Genomic DNA, 25,428 nt, shown 5'->3' on the forward strand with positions numbered 1-25,428 from the left:
GATTTTAGTTTTGAATGAATTTCCACAAAGAAGTATCTATGTATGTAAAAAAGTATGCACCTATTAAATACGTGCATACATATGAATAAGCATTTCCGATCTATGCTTTGAATCAATTCGAGACACAAAAATGTCGTACTTTTCTGTGCCAATGATCTAACAATTAAAAGCAAATGGAATTCTTTTGACTGTCATTCCACATCACTGGATATTTGCCCATTGATCGTGCTGTAGTTGTTGCTGCCTTAGAATTAAACATGGACTGCAGGCAGCGACGCGTCGCGACGACTTAGCATTGGAATGCGGTCGAACTCGTAGTTGAGCCAAGATTTTTGTGCGCCAATGTTGGTGTAGCCCAAAAAGCAGCTCGATAGAGAGAGAGAGAGCGCGAGCGAGAGAGGGAAGAGAAAAAGAGAGACGTACGAATGCGTACGTGTTGGATGATGAAGCGGCAAGACAGCAGCAGCCGAAGCCGCAGCCGAAGCCGCAGCCGCAGCCGAAGCCGCAGCTGAAGCCGAAGCCGCAGCAACGGTCTACCTGAAGTGCTCGTGTCTCGCCGGTGCTCGGAAACGGGTTCCCCGAACGAAGCGACGCAGCCAATTCGTAGGCACTTGTCAGGCCATTTGGCAACAAACATCGTTACTGTGCCAGGCCCAAATCTGATTCCGATTCCCATTCAAACTCCAAATCTACTCAGTAACGGCCACAAATCCAAACCCAAATCCGAAACCAAATCGCGACACTTTCAGCCACTCTTTTTATTTTCACTCGTTTTTTTTTTCCTGCGGTTTTGGGCATAAATATTTATGTTTAAGGAATTTGCCCCGAAACAGGTGAAAGTTTTACCCGAGAAAAGGCTGCACAGCAAAAAGAAAAAAACAAATCGACACACGCGTTTGACGGACTCGGCTCTTCTTTGTCTTGACGCATCTGCTTAATATTCTTTTGGCCAAAACATTATCACAGTACACATAGTATGTGCCATGTACATTTCTGGGCGTTTGCATTTCATATTAACATCTGTAGAATACATATATTCTCTTCTATACAATTCAAGAGATTATATGAATAATGGTATAAATAAATAAAGGTATACATATGTACATTTATAATAATATTTTAAAATGCGAATCAAATAGGTCAATAGGTGTAAAGGGAATAAAAGATGGGCAAGAATTAATATTAGAACATAACTAAGAGTCATGGTTTCTTTCTTTCTCTCTAGTCTTTCCCCTCTCTCAACCAAAATTGGGAGAGATCGCGGAGAGATCCCTCGCCGCATTAACCAACAAATCAACTCGTCCCTTTTAAGAACTGCTCTGCCAAAAGACAGAGACCGGCGCTTACTAGGCTCTTGCTGCGGCTAACAAGGTTCTCGCTCGTTTTTTAATGGTTTTTAAAAGTAATTAAAGTTAAATGACCTTCACACTGTAAAGCATGCGATATGCGTATCAAAATGATTTGATAACCAATACGGAGGGTGCAACGAGCATCAGCTGTCCCATCAAAATTGTTTCAAAGCCTCAAAACCCTCTGCGGAGGAATGGTAACGTAACTCCAGTAAGGAGCGGGAACGCTGAGAGGCGTGGCAAGGGCCGGGGCTCTACATCTATACCCGATTTTCGCTCCCCACTGCCAGATGTCTCACACTGGACGAGGAAGAGTGTGTGTGAGAGAGAGAGAGAGAGAGCATGAGCCTGGACTGCAATTTTATTTGTTCCGTCTGGCTCCGCCTAAATTTTGGACGGACGGATAGACAGACGGACAAACAGACATAGCCATATCGATTCGGCTATTGATGCTGATCGCCCTTCCTTCTAACTGACACCCAAGTTATATCCACTTCCACCTACTCTTTAAGTATCGGGTATAAAGTAATGAAAGGTTTTTTTATATTTAATAACGTGGAAAATTAACACTGAGTATTTCATGTATCAGCACAGAAAATATTATACAGATACTGCTACCGTAAAATAGTTATAGAATTGACGATAAATACAGGAGAGGAAGAAGGAAAACAATTTTACAAATTTGCCAAATTCAGATGATGGTAAATATAAAGTGCTATAATCTTAAGGGATAGTTCGGGGCATATGGCAAAGGGAACTATAATTATGGCATATAACCCTAAAAGGTTCGGCATAATTTGACCGACTTATGGGTAAGCGGATAGGATGAAAAATACGCGTAGGTCTAGAAGAAACTGAAAAGTCAATCTGACCCAAAAGAGTATGGGAGTCCACAATGCCGAGAAGGAGCTTGTGCACGAATATATCCCTATTATGACGGTGCAACGGGCAGGTCTAAAAAATGTAAGCCTAGATCGGTCAGGTGGCAAGATTCTACCAGAGTCCCAGTTTAACTGGGCAAAAATTAGAAATTGTTTTTGCACTGACTCGTCTTTATGTTGCGGGCTCCACACCTAAAAACAATACTCCAATATCGGACGACTAGCGAGATTTACAGTTGTTTGGTCACATACGGGTCGTCAAACTCCTTGGACCAACTCTTGATGAACGCTACAACACCCTTAGATTTATTAACTGTTGTGGCTATACGGTTGTTAAAACACATTTTGTGATCAAATAGGACTCCAAGGTCATTTGAACTCGAAATTCGCTTCGGGTTATTATTTTCTACGGAGTATGAGACTGTAGAATGTCATGAGTTTTGATTTAGAAAGGTTCAGAAAAAGAAGATTGTTTGAAAACCACAATAATAGCTCATTTAGGTCTAGGTGAAGCCGTGTGAGTACGGCTACCAATCAGAGTAATCACACCAAGTACCAATCAGAGTATGCAGACAGATTTTAACATAATTTTTAGCATACATTAATGTAGTGGAGTATGTTATAAGTTGAGAAAGGTCATTCAGGAATAAAATGAACAGAAGCGGACCCAGATGACTTCCCGGTGGCACTCCTAACGTAACACTAACTATATTTGACAATAGAAAGATAAGGCTAAATCCAATTTAAAAGATGTTTTGGGAAACCTAATAAAGACAGCTTCTGAAATTTTAGAGTATGGTTCACATAATCAAATGTCTTACTAAAATCCGTAAAAATTACCTCCGTTTGAAAACAACTTTGAAAACCTCGGTTGATTACAGTAGAGCACTCGAAAAGGTTAGTCGATGTTGATCGATGTTTAAAAACCCGTTTTGCGACGGAGATATCAAGCTGCAGCATAGATGTTGCAATTATCGGGCGACCACGAACGCAAGAAGCTTCGGGATGGCGGTAAGCCCTGCGATCGGTAGTTTTCAATGTTAGATCTTGTGTGATGATGGATTCATTCCAAATCACTGGGAGACAAGATTGTTCCAAAGAGAGCTTGACAGAAAAGGTCAAGGGTTGGCATAGGGACTGGGCACTTTATCTGGACGAGCAAAGAATTATATTTCCATAGATTTCAAGCCTTGCAGAAGAACGCTTTCCTTAAAGAAAGGTAGAAAAATGCTGATAGCATGAGGCAGATGGTAGGGATACGGAGTGGATACGCTGTAAATATGAGAGGAGTACGTTGATTGGAAAAAGGTGGCGAATAAATTTGCAATACCAGCAGCAGAAGATTCTGTTTTATTCTGTTAACGAAGGGATTTAGAAAATGCATTTGACTGACATTTAGAGACAACGAACAAAAAACTTTTTAAGGATCACTACGGAAATTTCTACTACATAGGGAAATGTATAGATTGTAGAGCAGACTATTCAAGGGTAAGGAATTGACAAGGAACGGAGGAATATTGTAGGAGACAGTTTCTGGTAATTTTTATAGAGCCTGGATTTTCTGTTCCTTAAGCAGGACCATTTCTTGGAGAACCAGGGAGGCTAGGACGATACAGATACATTGATTTCCGGAGCAAAAGTATTAAGAGCGGAGTTAATAGAGAGATGAAGATTCCTCCAACACCGTATGTGGGTCGGACACACTCAAGGGGTATACAGAGATAGATGGACTTCTATAGTATGGATCTTCGGGAAGTGATATTGGAGTTACTCTGGCTACCGCTGCTAGAGGAACATCAACACACACCTGCACACAGATCGCGGTGAAAGGGACGAGCCACAGTCGTAGGGATGGACCCTTTTCATACAACATATAACTCGAACACTGTAGCAGATGATCAACTTCACCCATTCCATTCCCCTCGGATCTTCTGCAATCATGCGAGGAATTAATAAACGTCGTAGTCGCTGTTGTTATTGTTTCTGCCGGTCGTTCGTCTCCGCCGTTGCATTTCATTGCGCTTTGGTGTCGGTGTCGGTGTCGGTACCAGTCCCAGTCCCGGTCCCACTGGCAGTGCCAATCCCAAACGAGACAAAAAATAAATATATATGTATGTGTGTGTGTGTGTATGTAAAAAAGAAACGATATATCTGCACTTTCATTCGTTAAGCGGCCTTCGCGTCAGTGCCCCGAGCCGTCACAATTGCAGCGATCACGAGCACGATCACACAATGCCAAATGGCAAAGGTGGGGGGTTGGACGGAGAGGAGATGAGAGGAGAGGAGACCTGTGCCTGATAAGCCGCACGGCGCACGGCGCACGGCGCATGGCGCATGGCGCATGGCGCACGGGCAGACATATTTTAATGGTCCACAAGTTTGAGGCGCTTCATAGAAAGGCGCCATAATTACGTGAATTTTTGCTCGAATAATTGCATACATTTTAAATACATTTGATTTTGCTTAGTTTTGTTGTTACCTTGAGAAAATTGAAATTCACTAATCAGATACTTTTTTTGTGTCTTTCTTGCAGCAATGTACTGACCCAGCCGGCCTGAAGACCAGCCCTAATCCAATCCAATCCAATCTACAGAGATAGATAGATAGATACAGAAGCTGTCCATCTCAAGGAGATCCAAATTGGAGAACTCTGACCTGAGGGAAGGACCGGAGGCGGAACCAGAATCAGAACCGGAACCGGAACCACAGGGGAGAGAGGGAGAGAGAGAGAAGCAGAGGAGCAGAGGACAGCCGAGCCATGGACTGGGGCGAAGGAGACCTGGTCTGGTTTGACCCGGGCATGGGCCATCCCATACCCGGCGAGATCCAGGAGGTGCATCGAGCCGCCCAAGTAATCGTCGTCCAGGCGATGATCAAAGGCAAGGTGGGTAGACCGAAGTCTAGTGTAGCCACCGCCTGTGCTCACCGCAAGAGACCCGACCCCAACCGTACGACTTCGCACCTTCGTGGTGCGTGGTGCGTGGCCACGCTGTTTGCATTTCCAATTGGGCTTCGGTTTCGCCGGGGCGAGCCATGAAAGCTTTTCACTATTTTCACTTGGAGTCAACAGCGGTTTGTTTATACATTTATTTATTTCGGTTTTTATGCGCTGCCCTGCCCTGCCTTGTTTGCTGAGGGCTCGTGCAACTTATGGAATGCTGTTGGCTGTTGCCGCTGTTGCGCCAATTTAGTGTGTGAACGAATGCCTCCAGCACAATGAAACCAAACATCTGAAACAGCTGCGGAAACGACTGGTCGATGGGATTTCTTTTTTGGCCGCTCGCCTGACTTGTGGCACTGGACTGGACTGGACTGTACCACCTGTGGATTCCCTCTAATTGCGACGCACTCCACTCCCAGCCCAGATCTCGGCTCAGAGAGGCATCGACGCTCTCTTAGGCCAATTATACAGGCCTCTCCCCAGCCTCCTACTGACGGCGGCAGTAGCGTTACTCGTAGCGGTACCAAGCGCCACAATCTAGCCACAATCAAGAACTGAATGCAGCCCTGGTGCAACGTCTTAAAGCTGGCCACATTCGAGTGTGTCTGTGGCCGGATCCTGTTCGCCTGCCCGTTAACCTGTTGCTGGCACATATGTATGTACGCAGGTATATGCATATGTACTGATGTACATATGAAGTGTGTGCAGATTTCAAATGCCTGGGAACGGCTGCCAATACTATCCACCAATACACGATGCATAGTACATGGAAACATATATGTACCTATATATCATAGAAAAGCTGAAGAGACATATATGTATGCAACATATTTTTGGGCAGCAAAATCTTTATTGAATGCTCACTCATCCAAAATACATTCTTTATCGAACGATGTCACTTTATTCGGTTTGTTGTTTGTAGAAAATTATCATTCCAAACTCAGTTACGGACAAAATACATACTTCGGTGCATTGTGCATTCCTTGTATTGCCAACAAAGCCACAAACTGTGATCGATCTTTGGCAGAACCTTTCAGGCTGGTCCTACGAGCTTGGCCCAAACATAAACATTGGAATTCCCACTGAATACCGCTATCGCCCCATATGAAATGGCAAGTTGCATTGTTCGAAAGATTGTCACCCAAAGATGATTGCTTGAAGGTTTTTTTTTTTTGGGATAACTGTCCACAGACCACAGTCTACAGTCTACAGCCCACAGTCCGCATGCCCCGACCCCATGCAGCTGGCTGAGCTGGGGCCAAAGAGGCCTAAGGAACAATGCGTACGGGTATCACGGAAACGATCTGAAACTGGTTAGAGGCGTCTCTCGAGATTGGCTCGGAGAAAGTCCCACACACTCACTCACTTTCCGCGGTAGAAGCAGCGGCTAATTGAATAGAGAAGACGGAGATCAGAGCGATCGAAGCAATGGTCGCATCTTTTGGATCAGGTTTCCCGCTGCGTTTTTTTTGAACGCTTCTCTTTCGTTTTGGAGAGTGGAGAGTGCGTTCTGGTGGCCCCCGTGCGGCAGCAGGGGCAACAGCGGCAGCAGGGGCAACAGGAGTGTCACCTGGCCGAGTCCGGTCTGGTTGAATCTGGTCCGCACACGCCTTCCGCCTTGCCATCGTTCTCTTTGCGAGAACGTGTTTTGGATCGAGCGAAAACCGTTTTAGAAACGTTTGGGGAAATTGTGGCAGTGCTGCTGCGCTTCTGCAAGACTCCTTTCAGTACCAATCGAGACGGCGGCCACAGACGCCAGATCTCTGCCCGATTTTGTCAGTCTTCGGAATCGGTTTCGTTTTCGGTCTCGGGCTTGGGATCGCGGTCTACGTCTCGGGCTGTTCCGTTAGATGCGCATTGTACGGTTCCACCTGGAGCCATGGCAGCGTGGCGGGGGCGGTGGCGGATCGGTGACCTCTAGTCCCGCTCAGTCGCCCTCGCTGGCGCTGCTCTCGCCGCATGTCCTGAGGCGGCAGCGCCCGGCCAGCCTGGAGGAGATGGAGGACCTGCCCCTGCTGCCCCAGCACCAACAGAGTCGCCACCGGCGCCTCAAGGGTCGCTACCCGCAGGTGGTCAAGCGGCTCTCGACCCTCTGCAGCGATGTGATAGCGCGTCATGTGAGCCTCTGGCGGGGTCTAGTGTTAACCAGAATGTAGTCCCATCCCAAACTCTCCGACTGTCCCCTTCAAACCGAACACCATTACGGGTCGCTACAGATAATTAGCACAGATAATTGTCTGGTCTGTTTAGGATCTGTGTAGAATTCGGTGATTCTGATTCGTTGATTTGCTGACATTTATTTTTTTGTTTTTCCTCTTTGGCAGCCCCAAACGTTCGCCTTGCAGCCGGGCGAGGGCAGCCTGCGGGCTCGCCAGGACCTGGGCAGCAGTGGCGTGGAGGACATGACCATGCTGGACGACCTACACGAGGCATCGCTGCTGTGGAACCTGCGCCTGCGCTACGATAAAGGCCTCATCTACACGTTCGCCGGCAGCATTCTGATCGCCGTCAACCCCTACAAGATGTTCCCGGACGCCTACGGCCTGGAGGTGGCCAAGCAGTACGCGGGAAGACCATTGGGGGCCCTGCCCCCGCACCTCTTCGCCATCGGGGCAGCGGCCCACGCGGCCCTGCCCTCGCCCCAGGTGGTGGTCATCTCGGGCGAGTCCGGGTCCGGCAAGACCGAGTCCACCAAGCTGGTGATGCAGTACCTGGCCGCCGTGGTCCCCGGCGGGGGCTCCGCATCGGCGGTCATCACAGAGCAGATCCTTGAGGCCGCCCCGCTCCTGGAGGCCTTCGGCAACGCCCGGACAGCACGCAACGACAACAGTTCCCGCTTCGGCAAGTACCTGGAGGTTTACTTCAAGAGCGGTGCCATCGTGGGCGCCAAGATCACCCAGTACCTGCTGGAGAAGTCGCGGATCGTGACACAGGCGCCGGGGGAGCGCAACTACCACGTCTTCTACGAGATGCTCGGCGGCCTCAGCGAGGCGGAGCGCAGCAAGTACGGCCTTCTGGAGGCGGAGAAGTACTTCTACCTGAATCAGGGCGCCACCGACTGCGCCAGCGGGCGCGTCGATTGGGCCTCGCTGCAGAGCGCCATGCAGGTCCTGGGCGTGTCCGAGGGCGAGCGGGAGGGCATCGTCCGGGTGCTGGCCGCCGTGCTGCACCTGGGCAACGTCTACTTCCACCGTCGCCAGCTGCGCCACGGCCAGGAGGGGGTGGAGGTCGGCTCCGACGCGGAGATCAAGTGGGCCGCCCACCTACTGCACATCAGCGACGAGGGACTGCACCGGGCGGTCACCAGTCGCACCACAGAGGCGCGGGCCGAGCGCCTGCACACGCCTCTGGGCATCGACCAGGCCCTGGATGCGAGGGACGCCTTCGCCAAGGCCCTGTACGCGGGCCTCTTCAACTGGCTGGTGTCGCGCATCAACTCGATCGTCCAGAAGGGCGGCACCCACGACGCCCACCGCATCAGCATCCTGGACATATTCGGCTTCGAGGATCTGGCCGAGAACAGCTTCGAGCAGCTGTGCATCAACTACGCCAACGAGAACCTGCAGCTCTACTTCAACAAGCACGTCTTCAAGCTGGAGCAGGCCGAGTACGCGCGCGAGCGACTCGAATGGACGCCCCTGGCATGGGACGACAACCTGCCCGTGATCCACTTGCTGGCCAAGAAGCCTGTGGGCATCTGCCACCTGCTCGACGACGAGTCGAACTTCCCCCGTGCCACGGACCTGAGCTTCCTCGAGAAGTGCCACTACAACCACGCCCTCAGCGAGCTGTATGCTCGTCCCCGCATCGGGGCCCAGGAGTTCGGCGTGACCCACTACGCCGGACAGGTGTGGTACTGCGTAGACGGGTTTCTCGACAAGAACCGCGACGCCCTGCGCGGCGATGTCCTCGAGCTGCTCGCCTCCAGCCGCCTCACCCTAGTCACCGAGCTCACCAAGCAGCTGCGGGCCCAGCGGGACGCGGGCAAGACCCTGCCCAAGGGCAGCAACGGGCGCTTCGTCACCATGAAGCCCCGCACACCGACGGTGGCCGCGCGCTTTGCGGACTCGCTCCAGCAGCTGCTGCAGTCGATGGGCCGCTGTCACCCCTGGTTCGTGCGCTGCATCAAGCCCAACCAGGAGAAGCACGCCCTGCGCATGGACATGCCGTGCGTGCTGCAACAGCTGCGCTACCTGGGCATGCTCGACACCATCCAGATCAGGCAGCGCGGCTACCCGGTGCGGCTCCGCTTTCAGCACTTTGTCGAGCGCTACCGACACCTTCTGTCCGCGCCTCTGGCCCGCGGCACGCCCTACCGCGAGCTCTGCCGGGCGCTGCTCGAGGCCATGCCCCGCACCGGCGTCGAGGGACCAGACTATCAGCTGGGCGCCACCCGCGTCTTCCTCCGCGAGGCACTGCACCGGGCTCTCGAGAGCGGCCGGACCGAGCGCCTTCGCCACGCCGCCGTCAGTATCCAGCGGCATGTGCGCGGCATGCTCGTGCGGCGCCATCTGACCCGCCGCCAGGCCGCGGCCACACGACTCCAGGCCCGGTGGCGAGGCCAGCGCCAGCAGCAGCACTTCGAGCGAATGCGCCGTGGTGCCATCACTGCCCAGCGCCTGTGGAGGGGCCACCAGGCCAGGAGACACGTCCAGCAGCTGCGCTCCGACCACCGGCGCCGGCAGGAGGCCCGGGAGGCGGCGCAGCGTTCGCGCGAGGCCAGGGAGGCCAAGCAGGCAGTGCTGGAGAGGAGCCAGCTGAGTTACCTGGACATCCCGGCAGAGCTGGCGTTTATCTACTCCAAGCTGCAGGGATGGGCGCCGCCGCACAGCGACAGGAACCTGGTGAAGGTGCTAGGGACGGTCCCCGGACCGCCGGCCGCTGCCGTCCAGCTGCCCGAGGATCTGGGACAGTTTTCGTTCGGAAAGTTCAGCAGCGTGTACTGCAACGGGCTGCGGCTGCAGCCCCGCCGAGAGCCCATCTCTGCCCCGCTGCTGACCCGCGCGGCGTCCCGGGACCAGGACTTCCAGGACGCTCTGGCCGTGTTCAAGCTGATCCTGCGCTGGAGCAACGACAAGGCCCTGGAGGGGCCCAAGGAGAAGCTGCTGTCCGACTACATTGTCCACAAGGCGCTAAGCTCGCGCGGTCTGCGCGATGAGATCGTTGTGCAGATATGCAACCAGGTGCACGGCCTGGGATCCGCTTCCGGCGAGGCCACCCGCCTGTGGCAGCTGCTCGGGCAGTGCCTCTGCTGCTTCCAGCCCAGTCCCGCCTTCAGCAAGTATTTGATGAAGTTTGTCGACGACGAGGCGCCCTCCCCCATGCGGAACCTTCTCCTGCGCCAGCTGCTGCGCCAACAGAGCAGCGGATCCGGCGGAATCGCATGCCGCAACTTTGTGCCCGCCTGGCTGGAGTGGCGCTCTTGGGCGCGCGGCTGCGACATGGCCCTGCCCCTCACGCTGCCCGACGACGCCAGCCAAACAGTTGCAATCGACTCCTGGACCTCCTGCGAGGAGGCAGCGGCTCTGGCGGTGTCCACGCTGGGCGTGGCCAGTCGCGGTTGGACCATAGTGCTGGACGACGGCCAGCAGCTGACGGACAGCTGTGGCCTGGACTACGTTATGGATCTGATCGCTGAGAAGGAACTGTGCCCTGCCTTCCCAGCCCCCAGGAGCGACCTACTCCGCTCCGGCGCCAAGTTCATGCGAACCTCCCTGCCCGAGGCCGTGAAGCGGCCAGGTGTACCGCCCCCCGCGCCGCCCACGTCCACTACCAAGGCAGATCCGCCCCAGCAGCAGCAGAAGCGCAGAAGCAGCCGAGAGCTACTGTCCCGCAGCTCGGCCCTGAACGAACGATACTTCGAGCGGGAGCCGAGCTCCCCGAGCCCGGGACAGGCCAAGTCACGTTCCAAGTCCTTGGACGATCTGTTGGCCGGCGACATAGCTCCGGGACAGTCGCTGCCCTTGCCCGACTGCGACTCCCAGGAGCCGCTGCACACGCTGGGCCTCTCCGAGAGCCGACTCAACGACCGGTACCACTCGGCCGAGCGCCTGGCCCCCATGGGCAAGGAGACGACACCCCGCTACCAGAAGTCCCAGAATGCCGCTCGCCGCTCCCACGCTGCATCGCACGGCTCCCACTCGAGCAAGTACGTCGACAAGTCGGAATACGCCACCCGCTCCTCGGCCATGTCCGACACCAGTGAGGCCCCGTCCCTCGCCTCTCACGTCCGGCGGGTGCGGGTGCCGTCGCAAGCCTCGGACGTCGACCAGTTTCTGGACGACCTGTTCAGCCCGGTGCTCGATGGCTCCCTGGACGAGCTCTCCGACGCCAGATCCCTAGCAGCCAGCATCAGAGGAGGAGGCCGAAGGCAAGCCACTGCGGATGCACATGCTCAAGCAGATGTGGAGTCGGAGTTGGAGTGGGAGGAGTTGGAGCTGGAAGACCTGGACGACTACATCAACGAGCTGTTGGAGCCGATCGAGGTGGCAGAAACTCTCAATATGCTTTCGGAGAAGCAGCAGCTGGTGGACTGCATCAAGGGTGGTGGCAGCACGGACCACGTAGCCACGGCCACAGCCACGACCACTGGCACGGGCGGCAGCAACGGAGGGGATCCGCTGATGCATCAGCTCATACAGATGCCAGGGGAGACGGACTCCGCCCCGGTCCTCTACCAGCAGCAAGTGCAGCGCGCCTTCCTCCAGTCTGCGATGGCCCAGAACCTGCAGATCCAGCAGCAGCTGCTCGCCCAGAACCAGGCGCTGCAGACGCTGCTCAGCCAGCAGGCGGCGGCTGCAGCGGCAGCTACCTCTGCCTCTCCTCCGCCCCCGCCGCCTGCCATGGGCAGCCTCTCCATATCGCCCCCGCCGCCGCAGTCGCCGCTGCGGCTGAAGGCCATGCGCACCAGCCTGGTGGTGATGGATTCAGTGCATCCGCCGGCGCCACCACCGCCTCCGCCGATGCCGCCGCCACTGGAGTGCAAGGACCCGTCCGAGACGCGTCACTTCCTCGACCCGTACGGTCGGGCCAAGACCGTGAGGATCGGCAAGTGGCGCTGGCCGCCGCCGCAGGGGGAGCCCCAGTTCCAGACCGAGGAGGACTTCTTCGCCTTCAAGATGCGCCAGCAGCAGCGTAAGACAACACCCCAGGCCCAGCACCAACTGTCCGCCAACGGAGGCTCCGGCGGCAACGCCACGGCTATCGAGTGGGAGGAGTTCGAGATCGAAAGCCAGACGCCGCCGCCGCCGATGATGGGCAGCAGCCTGACCACACAGCTTATGCGGAGCAGCATCCGCATGGAGACAACCACCACCACCACCTCCACATCGGCGACTGCGGCCGCCTCCAGAGATGTGCAGGACGCAGGGCAGGCACCGCAAACCATGGTGACCACCACGAAGCTGGCGAAGAAGAGCTTCGAGATCGGGGCCGATCGCCCACCCCCCGGCAGCGTGGGAAAGCTGAAGCTCAGCTCCGAGATGCGCCAGCGCCTGGAGCAGGTCACTGCCGGCCACTCGGTTCGCTCAACGGTGTCCAACAAGTCGGAGCAACGGGCTCCGTCCAAGCTGGAGGACACCCGCAAGCTGATGCTCCAGCAGCAGCTTGGAGGACTCTTTGCTAGCGTCAGCGGAGGCGGGGCAGGTCACGGTGGAGCAAACCACGGCGAGTCTCTGGCCACGGTGCGGACCCAGATTGAGCGGATGGAGGGCAAGCTATCTCCGCCTCCGGCCCCGCCCACGAGCGCCTGGCCAGGAGTGCTTCTGCCCCCGGCTCCCAGTGTGCCGGCTCCCCCGCCGCCCATTCGCCCGCCGAGCATGGCGCCTCCAGCTCCGCCCCCGGCCCCCCAAAGTCCGCACGAGCGGACTCGCACACCAGAGCCGGAACCGGACTACCGCAAGGAGAACGTGCCCGCCTTCATCCAGCGCCAGGAGCGGGACACCTTTGGCGCCGTGCGCCAGAGTGCCCTCCAGCAGCACCACCAGCCGCTGCTCCAACACCACCATCACCTGAGTGACGAGCACTCGGCGTCCTCCGTTGCCGCCTGGGAGCAGGCGGAGCGGGATAGGTCACGCAGCCGGAGCAGGTCACGAGACCGCGAGGACTACTCCGAATCCGTTTGGGACCGGGCCGAGGTGGAGGGCCCGGCCTCTGGTAGCGGCAGTGAGAAGGAGCGCGAGAAGCGGGAGCGGGAGCGTGAGCGCCTCTACGAGCTGCGCCAGGTGGAGCGCGAGAAGGAGAGCCACAAGGTGTACCAGCCGGCTCCGCCGCGTGTCATCCAGGCCAGCATGGACACCATATCCATGGGCAAGTCCAACACTCCGGCCACGTTTCGCACCCACATGGCCCAGAAGTACGAGCACGAGCGTAAGCGCAAGAGCTCGGCCAGCTCCGGTATGCGCGAGGAGCTGGAGCCGATTGTCACGCCCCCGCCCGTTATGGTGCCGGCCCCCGTGCCCCCTCCACCAGCTTCGGCCTCCTCGTCGTCCAGCGGAATGAGTCCCGGACTGGCAGTGGCCAAAGCAACAGGATTGGGTACCATCGGGTCCGGGGCCGGGGCCAGTGCCTGCCTAACTTACAATCGCGTGCCATGGAAACTACGGGTGCGCAAGGAGGTGTTCCAGCCGCATGAACCCATCGGGCCGCCGGTGGCCCTCGACCTGCTCTTCGCCCAGGTCCTGAGCGACGTGTTCGGCGTGACCCCATGCCTGCGCATCACACCGCAGGAGAAGAGCTCCGCGCTGAACATGCTCCACGGCCACGGGGTCAGCGTGGACACGCTGGCCGCCAGGGGCCAGCAGGTGCGGGCGCTGGTCAAGCGCCACCTGGTGGACATGGCCCGGGACTGGCCTCTCTACTTCGCCCGCCTATTCGCGGTGCAAGGCGCCCCCCTCTACCCGGACGTCAGCATAATGGGCGTCTCGCACAGCGGCCTCTACCTGGCCCGCCGCGACGCCGATTACCTGATCGTCGTGCAGGCCATTTCCTTCGCGGAGATCCAGAACGCGGTCACCCTGCCCCGGCCCGCCGCCCTGCAGCTTAACATGCGCAACGGGAAGCACTTGGCGCTGCACGCCTCCAGGGCAGCCGCCATCCAGTCGATGATCACCAGCTTCGTGCAGGAGTTCCGGAAGGTGAGTCCGCCCTCTATAACCACAATTATCCACTATTTGTATGTGTGCTATGGTCTTTGCGAGGTGAAGCTTCGTTTGATTTCAGTCTTTGTTAGCTTTCTATGAGCTTCCATGCCCGTTTAAAGCTTGTGCAGTGCAGATGGTAAGCTTAGCTTTGAGCTTTAATGCTTGAAACCGAAAGCTTACATGCATATAAAAGCTTAAGATAAATCGATGCTTATTGCAGTTGTGTTTAGTTACTCCAAAACTGGAAGCTAACCGAATGGGTTCCCATTCTCAAGTGAAAGAAGCTGCAAGTTCTTGGACCACATACACTCCGCGACACTTGAATACGTCAAACTACAACTATATATGATAGCCCTAATATTTACTGCCTGTTATCGCGAGCGCCCATCAAAAAAATCCTCAACACTCAAACGGAGTTTTCTAATTATTCAAAAAAATATGGGTTGCGGTACGGCTTTATCAGAGCATGAAAAATCGAAATAAAAAGCATTGAAAGAAATAGGTGAAAGAATTAGGAGAATTTGGTGAGCTATGTGAGCCTTGAGTGATTTCATAAAAAAAAAAAGTCAAAATATGGGAAAACCATTAAAGGCCGAAGCAAAAATTCCTTTTTCCGAGATCACTGGGCGATCTATCTTTCGAGCAGTATGAAACACACACGACTCTAAATCGATGGTAAAAGCTAGTGCTAGAATAGTAAAACGTATTATTTCGAAGACTCCACACCTAATTAAAGAACCGACAGAAATAATAAAAAAAGTTCACCTAACAGACGAAAAAATAAGTAGAGTTTGTGGAGTGGAGTAGAGACTGTCGCTTTATAGATATTTAAAAGGGAAAAATTTTATTTTGATGGTTTATATGGCTTTCTTTTGTATACCGATGATATTCATATGTAGAGGAGCTACAATGGGGTGCTGTGGGGTGCAATAGCAATATCCTATTGCGGCGTTGACGAGTCTTTTTTTCCAAGAAAAGATCTTTGGCCATACCAATTTAAATATAATGAGTTTGCAATATCTAATCCCACCCAGTATTCAGTCTCTACACATATGGCCATATGTCTACATTCATAAATGTGTATTCTTGTATTCTTTACCTCTTAGATTTTAATATACTTCTTGTGCATCGAGCAGTGTAAGTACAGAGAAGTTATCGATAAGCCAGCGATATCTCAGGCCATGTTTCACCGGGCCGGGTATCGCAAGGCTCGATCCGTCAGGGTAGAGCTATGTTTTTGCACGTCTCAAAGCTCAGTGGGTTTCGGTGGTTTCCACACCATATACATATGTATGTGCACATGTATGTAAGTCACTCCGCATGGATGATATTCGTAGTTGGCACACGTTCGTCATTCGAATATACCACACACATGCACCCATTTGTACATATGTATATATTTATACACATATGTATATATCTCGTCTCACTTTTATTTTCTCTTTTTTCGCTCCTCTTTGGGGGGAGTATCAGCACTTGGCGGATCACAGCTTCCAACCTTGGACTGAGAATGCGCGGAGTGCACTGGGACCCATGATGAGAACACCCTTTAAGAACCGCCTCTTGGGCAGTAGCTTTAAAGGGTATTTCCTCGTTGGGGCGTGCGTCTAGTACTGGATCTTCACCAAAGTCTTGTTATGCTTCTCAGCAAGCGTTTTTTTCTTAAAGAGTTTTAATTAAATCTATTTTATGCGTGAAAACTCGTCCAATGGCAAAGCCGAAGACTCAGACTGACCAATCGGCGGTTGAGGGGGGAAGAGAAATAGGAAGAGCGGAGCCCAGACCTGGCACAGTGGGGCCTTCGGCCTTTTCGGCTTGCTAAATTAATAGCTTCTGAACGAAATAATAAACAATTTCAGATGGCATTAGTGACCAGACGATGGTCGCGGATTTTTTCAATATTCGGAAATGTCCACCAGGAAGCTCCACCAGGAATTGAGGTATCACTTTAGCTAATTCAAATCCAAAAACAACGCCAAAAACAAGGCCCTTTCAGTAGTGTACGACTTTGGTTGCGAGTTTATCCTGTCAAGTCTCTTCGGACTTGTCTTAGAAACAGCTTTTGTAATACAAATAAGATCTCGGGCAAATTTTGTTTTAGTTGAGACCAAGGCGCCCATAAAATTCGTTGACTTTTGCCACCTCTTTTCGGCTGAGGCCCCACTGTGCGTCGGACGAAACAGTTATTCCCCACACAGTTGCGCTGCTCAGCAGGGAATGGGAATGGGCATGGGAATGGGAAATGGGGAAAGACTTTCCAGCTCTGCCTCTGTCTGTGTCTGTGTCTCTGTCTCTGTCTCTGTCTCTCACTCGCTCTTTCTCTCTGGCCTTACGCTCGGCTTGGCCAAGAGCAGTTCGGTGTTCAGTTTTCACTCAACCTGCTCAAAAGCAAGCTCCGCTAAAACCCGCTCTAGCCCGCTAAAACCCGCTCCAGCCCGCTCTCAGCAGGCTGTTCTGCTCTACTGCGAGCGAAATGGTCAGTTAAATCGCTTCTGCTCGTCTTGACCAGTCTTCCCTGTTTTCAGTTGTTACAAATGTGCGGTAACGGCATCACGCAGAGCTCCAGCTCCAGCTCCAACTCCGCCTTTGACTCCGAATTCGTGTAGATTTTTTTTATTTGTTGCTTTCGCACCTGTCTCCGCTTGCGTCTTCGTCTGAATAACTTTTTTCCGTGCTTCTGTGCTCCGTCGGTGCTCTGGTGCTGTGCTGTGAATGAAATGTTTTTCTTCGACTAACTGCAAACAAAGCCAAACGTGCCCAACAAAGGCTAAGGCCAGGTCCGGGGATCGATTGACCCACAAACCGTAAAAAATATATGACAAATCAACCCGATTGGCGCAGAATCGACTGGAATGAAGAATCTCTATTAGAGCAGTTTGAATTTAACGACTGAACTTGTGTTGAGCGAAGTGGTATTCGGTATTCGGTATTCGGTGTTCCCTCAGTTCAAAAGTGGAATCAGATTGATTGAACTTTTCCCTTGGATAACCTCATGCCGTTGCCGATGTGGCCATAGGGTTATTCTGCCTTAGGGTGCCTTTTATATTCCATATTCTTGTGGTGTTCCGAAACGATTTGTACCTTCGGGAGAACGCTGTAACATACGGAGCATTCCATGCCAATTATTTGGCCATTTTTCGAACTGCTCCCCCAGAAGAGAGAAAGGAGACAGGGAGCCAGCCAGTCCATCGAGTGGAAAGACAAACTGCACACAGAAATGGCAAATTAAAATAAATTGAAGCAGAAAAGCGTAAAAAAACATGCAGAAAAATAAATGGCACTGACAACGCAGCGTGATAGGCAATAAGACAGAAAAACATATGCAGCACGCATTTAACTGCATTGCCAATTTCCACACATCGACAGCCAGCGAAAATACGTATACGTACAAAAAATGGCACATACGTAGCGGTGTACCGACCAGTCGACCAACGAATCCACTCCACACCGCACCTCACCACAGCACTCCACTCCACTCCACAGTGCTGTTGCTCGCTTTTCGCTTTTCATTTTTCGTTTTTCATTTATCGTTTTTCGTTTCGTTTTTCCTCGAATTGTTGGCTTCGACGGCGCGTGTTCAGACAATATTTAAACATTCATTATGGTCGTGTAGTTTGGTCAGCTTGCTTGGACTTGGACTGCTGCAACTGCCACTGAAGTTGAAGCTGAAGCTAAAGCTGAGGCTGAGGCAGTTCATCAAAATGCAATAACAACTTTCACTGGCACGCGCTCCGAAGGAACTTGGCCCGGCCATGGACTGAGTGACTGGGTGACTTCCACCCAGAGCCAGATCCGAGCCATAGCCATCGCAATTGCCGCACCAATTCAGCCAGCCAGCCAGCCAGCATGTCGCAGAGCGTACGAAGCAACAAGTCCTGGCAGGCGCCGGGCAGTGCGGACAAAGCGGTCCAGCTGCAGTCCGGCGGAAGTGTTCCGCACAAGTTCAGCAGCATCGTCAACAAGGTGGAGTCGCTGATCAACAAGATGCACCACGACAAGGTTAATAGCTTCAAGCTGCTGCAGCAGCAAGGCCAGGATAACGCGAAAGAGAGGGCGCAGGCGCAGGCACAGAGAAAGAGACACGATCAGGAGCAGGAGCAGGCGCAGGCGCAGGAGGGGGAAAAGCATATGGATCAAGATCAGGGTCAGGGTCAGGGTCAGGATCAGGAATGCAAATGCGCCTCCCTAGACTCGCTGAACAACATCACGGACGGTGACAGTTGCGAGGAGCACGAGATACTCTACACCGACTCGGACGATGCGGAAATAGCCCACATAACGGGCATCACCTCCGCCCAGGTGCACCACGGGCAGCCAAACCATCCGCATCCGCATCTCCAGAATCAGCATCAGCAGCTTCAGCGCCGCAGCGATCTTGACCAGCTGACAAACGAGAGCATCCGTGATCTGAACGAGCAGTGCTGCGCCTCACTGCGCCTAGACCTGTGCGGTCACGGATCCGGCTCCGAGCTGGGCAACGACAACGACAACGCGTGGAGCGTCGAGGAGGACATCGTGTACAAGTGCTGCACCACCGCCAGTGCCCCCGTCGGCCAGTGCGAGCAGTGCTGCTTCGAGGAGCAGCTCAGTTACAAGCTGCAGCTCAACCAAAGAGACGACAACAACAACGAGGAGCAGAGTGCGAGGGACTTGGACATGCGGATGGAGCTGGAGCTGGAGCTAGAGCAGGAGCTGGGAGCAGATGCGAACGTGGAGCACATGGGCTTGCCCATGGCTCTTGGACTGGGAAACTCTTCCAATTCATCCAGCGGTGCCGTCGGTGGAGCCGCCTCCCCTCCAGTTCCTGGCGTGCTCCTAGGAACGTCGTCGAGCATGCTTCTGTTGGGCAGCAAAACGAGGCGGGTGAGCAATGCGAGCAGTGGCTCGGTGAGCCGCATGGAAACCATTCTCGAGGAGCCCTCCGAATCGAAGATATCTGTTAAGGAGATCCTCGCCCGGTTCGAGACGATGAACTCCCATGAGGTAAACAATCATCCATGCCATTCTGTGAGGAAAGGATCGAAGGGAAAAGGCTTATATCCTCTTGACTTGTTCCTTAGCTAGTTTTCTATGTCTTCCACAAATAGGACGCTAGCACGTGCAGGCAGATATAAACGAGCTCTGACAGGGAGACAGATCCACAAGACAGATGTACAGCTGCGGGGCCCAATGGCGTTATTAAGTCGACACATAATCGCCTTATTATCTCGGCCAGACGGAGAAAAAAGCCAAACAGCCAGACAACCGAATAACCTCTCCATGGGCCTTTCTATCCAACGGCCCATCAGCCTACTGAAAAGTCGCTTACATCATCTCATTGCGCTTTGTGTTGGGTTCGGGTGGGTTCGGATGGGTTGGGTTGGGTGAGCTAATCACAAAAACAAACCAACTGACGGTCTAGGGTGGTCTGGGGTGCCGATTGTACAACAAAAAGTGAAACAAATGGGTGGCACATAACTATTACACCCTAAACTGGGACTTTCCGTAGCCGATGTTTGAGGTTTGAGATGGTTGAACCCGGAGTCACTGCGTAATAGAGTGGGCTAGAGTAATCTGAGGAAAGCTAGCAAATGATCCTTACAAATGATCATTCACGAATTGAACTCAAGCATTCGATACTCTATGGTTTGGGAAACCCATTCTTCTGACTGTAAAACGAACCCGAATTATATATCCGAACACATAAGATGAAGATCGGTGATCTCTAGAAAAGACAGAAGGACGTTTAATGTGTGCTCTCTGCTTTTCTTGAGTCCGCGGAACGTTGCTAGTCGATCTTCTTTAATTATAGAAGGTTAATTGCATTGGGATGGACTAGAATTGCGTGAACTGAATTCGCTGGTGAACTCTCCAAGTCGGTCTGAGATGATCGTGGTTGGAGAAGATGCCAGCGCGTAGAGCGTTCAATGACCGACCACCTGACGCTCGTGCAATGGCTTTACGATCTGCGTTACCCGGACAAGATCTATAAAAAGACAATCAGCAGAAGAAAAACAATGAGAACTGATGGCTACTGATTGGAATGGAATGGGAATGGGAATGAGAGTGGGGATGGGATTGGATGGTGACCCACAAAGATGCAAACGAGATAGAACGCGCACTGTTCTTGTTGCCTCTTTTTTCCGAACTTCGCTGAAAGATGAGCGCTAAAAATGTGACTGTAATTTGATTTCAATAATTTAATTACACAATTTCCGAGTGTGCTTTGTTTGGTGCGTTTTCTTATTGTCGGTCTCTGCTTTGAGCGCTTGGTCTATGATAAATTACTTTAATTTCTTTTGGCCCGTACTGCTTCCGTAGTGTCCGACAGCCAGCCATAGGATGGATGGATGGATGGCTATGCTGGTGCGCATTAATCTCGAATTTTAATTAACTCGAGCGAAAAATACGTACATATGAAATAAAACAAAGCCGAAAAGAAAGTTTTAGCGGTCACTTAGAAATGATACTCCAAATTTAACTCTTTCTGCTACATAAATGCACACACATACGCGTATGTACATATGAACACGTAGGTATATCTCCATCTGTATGCGTGCTTACGAGCATTTGTGTGCGCGTTGCAAGCACTGCTGAAACTGGATCGTCTGGAGTCCGATTGAGGCCATCTCACCCAGCTGCGTCCCCGGTTCTGAGAGCTCTGCCCCATATACTTACAGGCCATCAGATTTGGCTCACGACAACTGGCTCGCACAATGCCCACACTGTGCTGCAGCGCTCTTTGCGCAAGTTTTCTGGGCTCTGTGCATTTCTGCGACTGAATGCCAAAAAAAAAAACTATGAAAAAGTGCAATTTTTGGAAAAAACTATGGCTCTATTGAATAGTAGTTCTCTAGCCTTATATTCACCACAAAAAAGACAACAATCGAACGTAGGGTTGTAAAGATATAGGCCAAAATATGACCTGACGGTACAGAAAACAGACGTAGATTTTGAGATTACAAAACTCTGCGTATTGGGTAGGACTATCTTTATCTTATTTCTTGTGCTGATATATGAAATATTCAGTGTTTATTTTTCAAGTTATTAAATAGGACAGGTTCCTGCTCTTTTGCTCTAAATTCGCGGAGGCATCCGACGCCCATACGTTACTGGTTTTACCTTACCAAATTCTGGGGTAATAAAACTTTTAAAATATACCGTAAGCCGAGATTGGGCCAATTTTCGGGGAAGAAAAAGAAAGGCTTTGAAGATCTTAAAAATACCCGAAAAATGCCGAAAAAAGTAAACTTTTGCTTGTTTAAATAGATTTTCACCTCAAAGATAATGAAGTTATGTGTCAATCGGTTAAATTAGTTAACTTTCAATAGATTTAGAAAATAATACCGGGATAAAAGTATATGGAAATCGTTTTTTTTTCTTTTTTGCCTTTGAATATTTTTTTTTGGCATGACGGACATTTAGGCGGAAATGTCCATATCCAATCTCAACCCCGCTATGCCTTGGGGGACTACAGAGTAGGCACTCAAATTGAATTCTTTCTGCTATTGATTACAGCGTTTTGCTTGGGTCTCGCTTTTGCGATTGGAGATCCAACCACGACCCAAACTTGTTTCGAAATACATGTGCATCTACTGACCTACATATATATTGAAATATAGCGCAAAAAAGGAAGCTTATCAATCCTCATAAAGTATATTTTTTTTCTTACTTCAGGCCGATGAGTGAATAAAGCCATGTCCGTCCGACGAGCCGTCGCTCTGTTCTCAAACTATGTGGTTGAAACTTTACACATTTTAGTAGTATTTAGATGTAGATATACATACATACAAGTCAGGAACGGCTAAGAACAGAAATTCTCTTAAAAATCCATTCCCCTGCTGGCTTTTATTTGAATAGAAATAGTGACTGAAAGTATTCCAATAAATCAGTCAAAATATGGAGCATTTTGCCCAGTGCTTAAGCACTTCCAATGGGTTTCCCTGCTTCCGAAATATTCAAAAGTCGAAAAGCAAAAATGAAAACTGGCGCACCGTTCGCGTGTGTATGGAAGCAGTCAGTGATCGTTGGGTTGCCTCTGCCCCAAATGCGACTTTTGTCAGAGTCGAGTGGGCAACCAATTGTTATTTTGACCAATAAAACTGTGACCAATAGTAATTGTGCAACATGGGTACATAAGTACTTGTGCGTATCTTTTTACTATAGGCTTTTGTATGTACGAAAATAGCTGGCAGCTGGGGTTTGCGGCTGATCTGTGCCTATAGACACTTGGCTTTGGCCTTTAACCGGCTTTAGTGCCCTATGGGGGTGTCCTCGATGGATCCTGATTAGTCTCGGATGATCACAGATGAAACCTGGCGAACAGTGGGCATAGTTTCTCGCATATGGCAGGTGGATTGATTGGTGCAAAATTTCCGCTTTCATAAGCAACCACTTTTTCAAGTCTTTCCGCGCCCGAGTGTGCACCCGAGGTGGGGTGCGGGGATGGATGAATGTTTGTTGTGGGTGTAAGTATTGAAGACGTGCAAAAAAGAAAGCAATTGCAGCAAATTGCAACAAATTGCACCAAATAATTAAATTCGGGAAGCAGTAAAAAACCGCCAACGGGCAACACTTTCGTTGCCAAAAACGCAGCGTCGAGTGCGGTGCCACCGCCAGCACGCCCTCGACCGCTGTTGGTCTATATGGGAGCATAAATCATCGGGCACGCCTCGCTGTCCACTGGCAACCGGTCCGGGCCACTGGCAACTGGTTGCGCCAAGCTGCCCAAAAAAGTGGCCAGCAACTTTCACATGCCATTGACATGGCATGGCCAGCGCTGCATTCGCGGCGAGTCAATTAGTAAATTGCAAGCGATGCGCTCTCTCGGCTACTGATACTCAGGGTATGGGGTATATCTGTTCGGAAACCATCTAAGCCTCGCTCTTCTTTGTTCTGTTCTTTCGTTGCAGTCACAATCGAAGGCCTCGACGCTCTCGTCGGGCGCCCGAGCCGCTGCCCAGACCCTAAATGTTCCGCTGGAGCGCCTGGAATCTCGCCAGGCGCATGCCCAGCGCAACGAGCACGGCATCTTGAACGGGAACGAGGGGGAGAAGCAGCAACAGCAGCACCAGCAGTCGGAGCTGCACCATCACCTGCAGCAGCAGCAGCAGCACCAGCAGCAACAGCACCAGCACCAGCACCAGCAGCAGCAGCAGCACCAGCAGCAACAGCTGGAGGATGCCCTTGAGGAACAGCAGCTGGCGGCTGAGCAGCATCACCAGGGACAGCAGCAGCGCTTCATGAAGCAGCAGAGCTACCTGCACTCGGCCCGCAAGCCGAATGCAGGCCAACAGCCCTCCTCCCTCACCAATGGCCAGTCGCAGCAGACGGATCAGACGCAGCAGCAGCACCAGCAGCAGCAGTCGATGACGCACCATGACCTGGACGCCAACTACATGCAGGAGGAGACCAACGGCGGCACACCGCCCTCGGTCACGAAGTACTCGCTGCTCCAGTTCGCCATGCAGCACTTCCGCAACGAGTAAGTGCATCCACCAGATCCCACGAGAGCTGCATAGCTATAATGTTTCGCCCTCTTTGCAGCCAACTGCGGGACGCCGATCGACATCATGAGCGACACCAGTCCCAGTCGCAGTCCCAGTCGGCCGCCAACCGCTCGTACGCGGAGCTGGTCAAGTGGCAGGGCCATGCCATACGCCTGCCGCTACTCCGGCTCCCGAACGACCTGGCCTCGCTGGCGCTCGAGTGCTTTGACTGCGTTCTCCGCTACTGCGGCGACATTCCACTCGATCCTGAACTCACCGAGGTCAAATGTGTCTACACGGTGCTCATGGTAAGTTTGTCAACCAACAACAAAAAGAACGGTGGCTGCGAATGCCTTGATTTTTTGTAATTATCATGAACATTAAAAGTTGCCCACCGCCCACGGAAATCTCGAAATTCACACACTAATCCCCCATCCTTCGTTTGATTTCCCCCTACAGCATTGTCACAAATATCTGGCCCTGAGAGACGAGGTTTACTGCCAGTTGATGAAGCAGACCACGGCCAACCGATCACCCTGCCCGGACAGCTCGCAGCGCGCTTGGCGCCTGCTTAGCATTCTGGCCGCTTACTTCGGCTGCTCGGACGCCTTGCGTCCGTACCTGATGGAGCACCTGACGTCGGCCGCCTCGGACCGTCGTCGCTCCTGCCACGGCACGGCGGCCGTCTGCCTGACCAACCTCCGGAAAACGGCCCGCTGCGGCGGACGCAAGAACGTGCCAAGCGTGGAAGAAGTGACTGCCGTGTCCGCCGGGCGCTCGGCCAGGCGACAGATCTACAGGCTGCCGGGAGGGGCTGAGCGGGTGGTAAACACTCGCTGCTCCACGGTGGTGGCCGATGTCATAGCCGAGCTGTGCTCACTGCTGGGCGTGGAGTCGGAGGCCGAGCAGCAAGAGTTCTCGCTCTATTGCATCGTGCAGGGCGATGCCTTCACCATGCCCCTGGCCGCCGACGAGTATATACTGGACGTGACAACGGAACTTCTCAAGTCCGGACAGCCCTTCTACCTGATCTTCTGCCGCTCAGTATGGCATTTTGCCCTCAAGCGCGAGCCGGCTCCCATGCCGCTGTACGTAGAGGTGCTTTTCAACCAGGTGGCCCCCGACTACTTGGAGGGCCTTCTTCTGGAGCTGCCCGGCAACGGGGTTCCCATGCCAGAGATGGTCCGTGATATGGCCAGGATCGCGGCGCTACTGCACCGTGCCGCTGACCTCAGTCACGTGCCGGCCATGAAGGAGATCAAGTTTCTGCTGCCCAAGCCGGCGCTGGGGATACGCGAGATACGACCGGCCCAGTGGGTCGGCCTGGTGCAGTCCGCCTGGCCGCAGGTGGCGGGCCTGAGCCCGAGCCAAGTAAAGGCTCAGTTCCTTAATGTGCTGGCCGCCTGGCCGCTCTTCGGCAGCAGCTTCTTTGCCGTGAAGCGCATCTGGGCTGAGGAGGGGCCGCACGTGGAGGACAACCACAGCCCCATGTGGCGGGACCTAATCCTGGCCCTGAACCGGCGTGGAGTGCTGTTCCTCGATCCCAACACGCACGAGACCCTGCAGCATTGGAGTTTCATGGAAGTGATATCCACGCGCAAGGTGAGTGGATCTCTGCCTACCGTAGTGGCAATTTTTATTGAGCTTTTT

The 25,428-nt window shown here is 52.8% G+C and overlaps 1 protein-coding gene across 2 annotated transcripts in view; it reads left to right on the forward strand.

Annotated features, from left to right (window-relative positions):
* Positions 1 to 25,428, forward strand: part of LOC108162639 (unconventional myosin-XV) — a 31,373-nt gene that overhangs the window by 5,259 nt on the left and 686 nt on the right. Inside the window, exons 2-6 of one of the 2 annotated variants that reach the window (XM_017297466.2) lie at positions 4,764 to 5,114; positions 7,496 to 14,305; positions 23,203 to 23,774; positions 23,837 to 24,086; positions 24,238 to 25,380. In XM_017297466.2, coding sequence (XP_017152955.1) covers positions 4,989 to 5,114; positions 7,496 to 14,305; positions 23,203 to 23,774; positions 23,837 to 24,086; positions 24,238 to 25,380 — 8,901 coding nt within the window. In that variant the 5' untranslated portion in view covers positions 4,764 to 4,988. Of the gene's footprint in view, positions 1 to 4,763; positions 5,115 to 7,495; positions 14,306 to 16,851; positions 19,295 to 23,202; positions 23,775 to 23,836; positions 24,087 to 24,237; positions 25,381 to 25,428 lie in introns of those variants that run through there. The other variant, XM_017297475.2, reaches the window with a different exon arrangement.

The sequence above is a fragment of the Drosophila miranda genome, chromosome XL (genome assembly GCF_003369915.1).
Source record: "Drosophila miranda strain MSH22 chromosome XL, D.miranda_PacBio2.1, whole genome shotgun sequence".
Taxonomy (NCBI): domain Eukaryota; kingdom Metazoa; phylum Arthropoda; class Insecta; order Diptera; family Drosophilidae; genus Drosophila; species Drosophila miranda.